General features: G+C 39.8%; 1 protein-coding gene across 1 annotated transcript; it reads left to right on the forward strand.

Moving 5' to 3' along the window:
* Positions 1 to 3,542: 3,542 nt before the first annotated feature.
* snx10b (sorting nexin 10b) lies at positions 3,543 to 8,354 on the forward strand. The gene is made up of 5 exons (XM_084336343.1): positions 3,543 to 3,661; positions 4,096 to 4,196; positions 5,293 to 5,394; positions 6,392 to 6,607; positions 8,073 to 8,354. Exons 1-5 carry the CDS (start codon positions 3,569 to 3,571, stop codon positions 8,143 to 8,145), a joined length of 585 nt encoding a protein of 194 aa, XP_084192469.1. The 5' UTR covers positions 3,543 to 3,568; the 3' UTR covers positions 8,146 to 8,354.
* The last annotated feature ends 212 nt before the right edge of the window (positions 8,355 to 8,566 follow it).

Here is an 8,566-nt window from a genome sequence, read left to right on the forward strand (position 1 = left end):
TCAGCTGGGAGGATCTTCCTCTGAGAGTCCTTTATGTTCTGTGTGCTGTATGGTTTATAATATATTCCTATACTTTGTGAGTTAATAGAATAACTGCTGTCAGTAACAAACAAAACGTACACCCATCTCCCCATTTGGTTACAGCTGATGATTGTAGCTGTGTTTTTATTTTATTTGTATATATATATATGTGTGTGTGTGTGTGTGTGTGTGTGTGTGTGTGTGTGTGTGTGTGTGTTTGTTTGGACAAACCTGGCTTCTACTATGGAGTTGTGTTACTGTATATAATCCTTCTGGTTTTGTTGTAGATTATTTGAATATATCGGCAACAAGCCACGTTTGCATTCAGCTGCTCATTACCAAATTGTTGCACTCCATTTGAGTCTTTGTGAGCAATAACAAGAAAAGTCTTGTTTTTGCCTTTTTTTTTTATAATTGTTTGGTCAGTTACCTTTTCCAAAGCACGGCCATGGCAAAATTATTCAAAAGAGATTTACATTTTTAGAAAATGTACTTTCTGTGCACCTAGCTAACTAGCTCGTTAAATGTAGCACTTTGGACATGAGACGTCCCAGGTATTCAGGGCATTGTCTTCCGGTAGTTATTCAGGCCTGTTTATGAAAGCTGAAATGTAATGAATTATGAATAGCTGGCACTGTACTGGCTGGACGTGTCTCCCAATGACTGTTTGTGGAACAAGCAGCCGAACCCTCTGCAAGCCTTAGTGCTCAATTCTGATTTATTGCTCAGATCTGCTTTTTTTTGTTGTTTGGCTGTTCACATTATCTTTTTAAATGTGGCCAAGATCAGATTCCAGCGTGAACCGGTCACACTCCTGAACTGACCCGCATGCGCAAATGAACAATAAAGAAGATGGACATAAAAAAAGATTGTGACAAATGTCAATAGAGTGACGTAAAAGTCGCATGACTGTTCAGACTGAGGTCACATTGCAAAAGATCAGACCTGTATCTGATTTTCGGAAACACATATGAAAGTGGTCCAAATCGGAATTGAAAATATCAGATTCCACGTGATTTGTGTCGTTCACACTGTCATGAAAGAATCAGATCTGAGTCGTTATGAGCAAAAATAGATCTGATTTGGGCCACTGTTGCCTGCAGTGTGAAAGTAGCCTTAGAGCTCTCACCCATACCTGCTACTGAATTACTGTACCTGTTGACCATGGATCTGTGAAGTCTCTGTAAATAAAGGAAGCATTCTTTAACCCTTTATGTCTTGGTGCTTTTTTGATATCTCACATATTGCATCATTAGACACAAGAATGTCATTAGTATTGTATATAGTATAAAGTATAATTTGACGATACCCATTACCCAGTATGACTATCTTACTAGTGTGGTTAGAGGTATTGGTTAGTATTGCCTATAATGTGAAGATACCCAGTATGACAGTATCTTACTAGTGTGGTTAGAGGTATTTGTTAGTATTTAGTAACAGTAGTTTATTAACTGTACCAGGCGTACAGTAATAAAATTAGCAATCAACCAATCAATCAATTCAATAGGCCATGCTCACTTAAAACAGCGCAGCACCCAGCTCTCTCTCAGTCTGACTCTCCTCCGCCGTTGCAGACAGGAGTGTGTGTGTGTGTGTATGTGTGTGTGTGGGGGGGTGTGCCAGACAGTGTGAGAGAGTGAGCTCTGCAGTCAGGGCAAGGAAGAACAATTTTAAAAAAAAATGCAAATAATCAATCAATCCGCGATTTTTCTTTTGTTCCACAATGACTCATGACTCATAGATTACACAATCCAACATTGTGTAAGAGACTAAGACATTCGCCGTGACAGAATCGGTTTTAATTTAGTCGTTATGACGCTATCAACATATCCATTTGTAAAGATTATTGTCCGCCATCTTGTTTTTTTTTTAAAGTCGCACGCGGAGTGATAGTGATTCGGTTGTGGGCGGGTCCTGGGACCAAGAACGTGGAATTGTGACAGATACATACGTGTAAATTAACTGTTTCAGCCAATCAGAATCGAGAAATTTGCATGCCGTTGTATAAAATGTGACGATACCCAGTATGACAGTATCTTACTAGTGTGGTTAGAGGTATTGGTTAGTATTGCCTATAATGTGACGATACCCAGTATGACAGTATCTTACTAGTGTGGTAGAGGTATTGGTTAGTATTGCCTATAATGTGACGATACCCAGTATGACAGTATCTTACTAGTGTGGTAGAGGTATTGGTTAGTATTGCCTATAATGTGACGATACCCAGTATGACTGTATCTTACTAGTGTGGTAGAGGTCATTAGTTACTACAGCCTATAATGTGACGATACAGTATTGACCGTTTCTCACCGGTGTGCTTGTGATTCTACATGTGCAACACGTGCCGCGTGTGAATGAATAGAGCAATAGACACATGTTTATGTTTATTAAAGGAATGTTCAGTAGCCATTTTGATAACATCAAAGGTTCATAAGGTACAGGTAAACATAACAGTTAAAATATGACCTACATACAGCGATGAGCAGGACATTCCGTCGTAAATTCACGTTTATATCAGATGTTTGATGAGGCAGCAGCTTGGGTGAAGAGTCTGTCAGCCCTATGGCTTTGTTTTGATACCTTTGCTCTTAGTACAGACAATAAAACTCAGGTGAATAAAACCACAACACGATCCCTGGATTGACGGATTCAAACCTTTGGTGTCAGAAGTTGGAAGATAATGGAATTTATTGATAACATGGTGAACCAGGTACGTTTGAAGTCTTGACTTCTATAGTGTCATTTGTGAGCAGGGATGTACATGTCAGCCTATCCACTTTCTTATCTGGTGAATGGAGTTTACAATATTTTTTTTAACCTAGTAAGTACGTACGTTTTATTTCTATAGCACATTTAAAACAACTGTAGTTACACCAAAGTGCTGTACATATGAATGGCACTATAATAAAACATGGTAAAAGAAAAAGCAATACAAATATAACGAGTAAGATTAAAAAAAAAATATATATATATATAGAGAGAGAAAAATACACAACATCAAACAGGGTAGGTGTGAGATTAGACTATCCAGGCAAAAAAAAAAAACAGTTTAAAAGCTAAAAAGCCTGGGTAAACTGGTAGGTTTTAGTACAAATCTTAATGATTGAAAGTAATACTGTAGTAGTAGTATATATTACAGTAAGAAGTGTATTGATGCAAGCTACATGAAAACCTGCGAAAGCACTTATCCATAGTTACATACAAAGTGTCATAACCAGATCTTACCATAGAAAATGTTTAAATCTTATTTCTATGTTATTACACAGTAATTACCCTACGCTAATATGAAGCGCTACCTTATAATGACAATAATAATAAAGAAATAAAAAGCTGAATAATAAGTACTACATTCAGAGGGCTTAAAATCATGAACCGAAAGAACACCTTAAAAAAAGAGACTACTTCTGTTTTCAAGGACGCATGGTTTTTCCCACCGTCATTTCACTTCCTGTAACTTACAATAAAAACATCCAGTTTTTTTTTGCATCAGGCAGTGCATTCTTGTCCGTTCAATAGCGTGTTGCACAGTATCTCTCCTCCCCTCCGAATGCAGCAGAACATCAGTGTCTGGGTGAGGGATCCACGGATACAGAAGAATGACTTTTGGCATGCCCACATGGACTATGAGATCTGTTTACAAGTGAGTATGCCTATACGATAGTTAGTGGTTTTCATCTTTGGATAAATGTGTGTGTATAAATGAATGAACCTCAGTACATTTGCAATTTAACTGATAGATACACAAAATGTATTTATTTATGTTAATTTAATTGTGTTGGTGTTTTAATTTCTGCAAAATAAGTATGTACATTTTGTTTGGTTTGGTAAACATTGCACTATGAACAGTCTACCAGTGTACTGTCGTGTGTAGGGGCAGGTACAATAAGAGTTTTCTTCTTCCTGTTCCTTTCGGCCATGGAATTTAGTGGATCATATTAAGTGAACTATATGTACTGAAGACACTGTTGGACTGTAACAATTCCATGTACGAATAAATAAAAATGATGATGATGATGATGATGATGATACGGAAAAGGTGTGTCCCCTAAATCTATCACTTCTTTCCTCCCTCAGACCAACACTGTGTACTTCACCAGGAAGGTGTCTTGCGTGAGGAGAAGATACAGTGAGTTTGTGTGGCTCCGGCAGACTCTACTAGGAAACTCCATGATCATGTAAGTCCTTTTCACTGATTATGTGGCCATTTAGATTAGATTAGACTCAAATGTATTGTCATTATGCAGCACAAGTACAGTGCAACGAAAAGAGGTTTGGCTTCCAACCAGAGTGCAAATGTAACAGTAAAGTGCAATAGTGATAAACAATGTACAGGTGATTAAACTGGGTATAAAATATATAAATTAGTACTACTGAGTAGTAGTGCTAATCAAATGTATGCATGTACAGAGTTGTAGTATTAATATGTACAGTGATACAGGTATAATTGGTAATAATAAGTCATACTGGCTGACAGCAGAACTAGTAAAAGTAGGTAAGGGATATGTACAGATATACAGATTCAGATTGCTTTATTGTTGCATCTTTGTCATATTTCACTCGACCGGCATGTCAATAAAATACACAATAGAACAATACAATTCACAAAAACACAAGCATAATTAATGATGTATGAAAAAGGTGACAGTGCTGAGAGTGGTTAATATAAAAAAAAAAGGTGCAACAGTAGAATAAAATCAACGTAAAGTACTTAAAATACGAAATACATAAATATATATCAAATCTGAATGACTAAGTAGTGTTCATGAGTCTGATGGCTTGAGGAAAGTACGAGTCCTTGAGCCTGCTGGACCTGGCTCTGAGGCTGCGGTAACGCCTCCCGGAAGGCAGCAGTTCAGATCAAGCTGTTGTTGGGATGGCTGGGGTCTTTTATGATCTTTCGGGCCTTGCCGATGCACCGGCTGTCCTGTATGCAGGGGAGCTCACAGCCGCAGATTCTCTGAGCTATCTTAATATAGATAGATATAGTATCTACAGATATGTAAAGTGTGCAGGTATGTACAGACAGATGTGGATAGATACGGTAAGAATAAATATATATACAGTATGTATATATACGGTGTATATATACAGCATTATTGTACATGATTTATTGTATATACAGAATTATACAGCATTATTAGCATCAACACTATTAGTATCCAATGGAGGGTGGATTGAGAGCACTTTCTCTGGTTAAAAAAAAAAAGTTTAGACTCATCTGTCCCGCTCCAGTGCCTGTGATTTTGAGGGTTATGGTTGTTCCCCCGGCAGGACCCAGTTACCAGAGCTGCCTCCCAAGAACCCCTTCTTCAGTCTGAACAACGCCCGGCAGATCAGCCAGAGGATGCAGGGCCTGCAGAGGTTCCTGGAGCAGTGAGTATAGGCTTCTCGGTCGTCACACCAGGCAATAAAACCCCTGACCTTTCACACAGTGTGGCACGTGAGATAAGAGGAAAACCCACCGACACACAAAACAGGGCGAAGCTATTGATCCCGATTCCCGACTCTGCAAATTATCGATCCTAAAGCAAACAGACACACCAGGCAACGTGATGATTGTTCCGTGTGAACAGGGAGGAATTTCCCGGTTTATAACGTTTTACGGCAACGGATAACGACGATAAACCAGAAATCGGTAACCCTTTATTTTAGGGGGCATGAAGATTAAGTACTTAATGAGGACCATTATGTTAACGAAGTGTATGAGGACCAGTATTATTTAACCGACTGTTAACTTTTAGTGTTGGAGATGAGCAACATGAAGGAAATGGGGGGAAATGGAGGAGAGTCCAACGGACTAATGGTTAGTTAGTTATTCACCGATATGAATTTGGGGAGGATGTGCCTGCAGGCAAAGACGGCAGGTTTGAAACTCGAGTGACTGATGGTTAATCCACGGTTAGTTACCATATCATTGATCCCTCATTCCTCATCGCACCCCACGAAGTAACGTGTTTACAGACTTACTTTATCATCTCATCCCCTGCGATAAAAACGTTATAAACCGGGACACTTGACACTTCCTGTTCGTCACGTGTCCCAGTGACTGTTGTTTGTGTTCGGCCACTTCACAGCGGCATCCCAGATCGCAAGGTGACATTGGTTCAACGTTGAAGTGACGTTTTGTTTGAATTCATGTTGACAACCGATATCCTTTGTTCATGTTTGGGGGGGAAAGCAACATCGAATCAACATCGAGTCAATGTTGACGACTAAATTTCAGCTACATTTCAACATCGATTCAATGGTATTTACATTGATGCTTCAGCATTGATTGATTGGTTTGCTATCTTGGAGGGGGGAGGTGGGGGGGGGGTGCCATTAAAGCGAAGTGTTCCCACTCACTGTGTTTGTCCCTCGCCCTCCCCAGGATACTCCAGAGCCCCCTGCTGATGTCCGACAGCTGCCTACATCTCTTCCTGCAGTCCCGGCTCAGCGTGGCCAAGATGGAGGCCTGCGCCGCGGGGAGGAGCCACTACACCGTGGCCCAGGCCGTCCAGTGCGGCGGCCGCGCCCTGAAGCGCTTCCACTCCGAGGAGGACCTGCAGAAAGGCCTCAACACCTCCTGCGACTCGGACTCGGACAGGTAGGTCCACTTCAGATCACTGTCGGGGGGTTTCGACTGAATCCAGATGACGCGTTCGAATCGCAAGAGGGCGTAGGTTTGGTTTCAAGATTAGGGGGGGGGGGGGGGGGGGGGGGGTCTAGTGGTCCTCCCCGTGGAAACTTTGAGCATAAAACACTTAATTTCCTGCATTCTGGTGTACTTTAATGAGAGGCGCGTCTGCCAGGGTGAGATGGTACGGTTCTGTAGGGGTGTCTGAAATTGTAGATTTGATTGATTGATTGATTGATTGATTGATTGAAAACTTTATTAACAGATTGCAGAATGGGTACAGTACAGTACAGCTCAATACATACAATTGTTAAGGGGATGCAGACCAGAGAAAGACTTTCGTCTTGTTTACATCAGGGTCCCCCATTTTCAATTCATCATAACATATATGACATATATGACATACAGATAGACAGTACTGCTACATCTATACATTTATGACATACCAGATTTGCAAATACAGTACTGTTTGTGATACGAAAAGAGTCCAGAAAAGAGAGTATGTACATTTGACGTAGAAACTGTACATTGGAGGAGGTTGGGTAGGTGGGGGGGGGGGACTGTACATTGGAGGTGGGTGGGGGGGGGGGGGGTTGGGTAGGAGGGGTGGGTGGGGGACACTGTACAACTGTACAAGCAAAGCTGTACATTGGAATATTGACAAGACCATACTTGGTAATTTACTGTACATTGGAGGGTGTTGGGTTAGGACATTTACAGGGGCCAGTTTCGAATTGCAGTCTCCCTTAGGTGTTCTTTGAGAGTGTTTTTGAAAGTGGGTAGTGATTCACATTCCTTTACAGCTTTGGGTAGGGCGTTCCACATTGATGTGGCATAATTGCTAAATGTGTTTAGTCCCTTGTTTGAGCCAAATCTGGGTTTAACATGATTTGTGGAGCTCCCTCTGGTGTTGTAATCGTGGTATTCACTGACCTTTGGGAAGTATTTTGACATGTACATGGGCTTAATATATAGTTACGGGTAAGAAGGATATATAAATGTTTTGACCTCTTTTGGGGAGGGGGTTGTCTTTCATATTAGCTATATTTTTTTGAGGGGGACAAATTTACCTCTTCTCAATATTTAGGGGGACATGGCCCCTGTAAACCCCCCCTATAGCTACACCTATGCGTTCGATTATGCATTTCCAATGGTATTTTAGTTGGTTTAGAACAGAAGTTGTAAAACTCTTTGTAAGCAACATGGGAAAATACACGCTGAATATTATTATATCTGTCTGTCTATATACAGTATATATATATATATATATATATATATATATATATATATATATATATATATATATATATATATATATATATATATATATATATATATATATATATATATATATATATATATATATATATATATATATATATATACTATAGGTAAGTCCATTAACTAAATTAATATTCTCTCTCTCCCATGCTAGCTCGGCTGTCACAGATCCAGAGCCCAGCAGTAAAGGAACCACTGCCTCAATTAACATAATCAGACCTAACTAAGAAGAACCTCTCTCCCTGAGAATATCACTACCATAGCCTTTTACTGACATAAAGTGCTGTCGCCCTGTAAACTTAGACATGACTCATATTCTCAACGTCCTGTTCCTCTTCTCCATTTCTACAGAGAAGACCGCGACTTGTTACACTGTATGTATGATATTGCACTTTTCTTTGTGGTTCACAAATGGTCAAGTCTTTTTCTTTCATTTCCAGAGAGCTTTTCTAAGTGGATTATACCATTATTTAACTGTTTGTGTGTAAATAGCGATGACAAATGTAGCTTGCTGGAAACTTTCATAAATGAAGTGTAAATAAAGTGTGCCTTTTTCTTTTGCCATTTCCAAAACGTGTTGATTACTAGTAGCCTAACTGTAAAGGAGTGAATCCGTTTGTCCAGAAGATGGCAGTATTGTTGCATCCA

This window comes from Notolepis coatsorum (assembly GCF_963971535.1).
Source record: "Notolepis coatsorum genome assembly, chromosome: 19".
Taxonomy (NCBI): Eukaryota; Metazoa; Chordata; class Actinopteri; order Aulopiformes; family Paralepididae; genus Notolepis; species Notolepis coatsorum.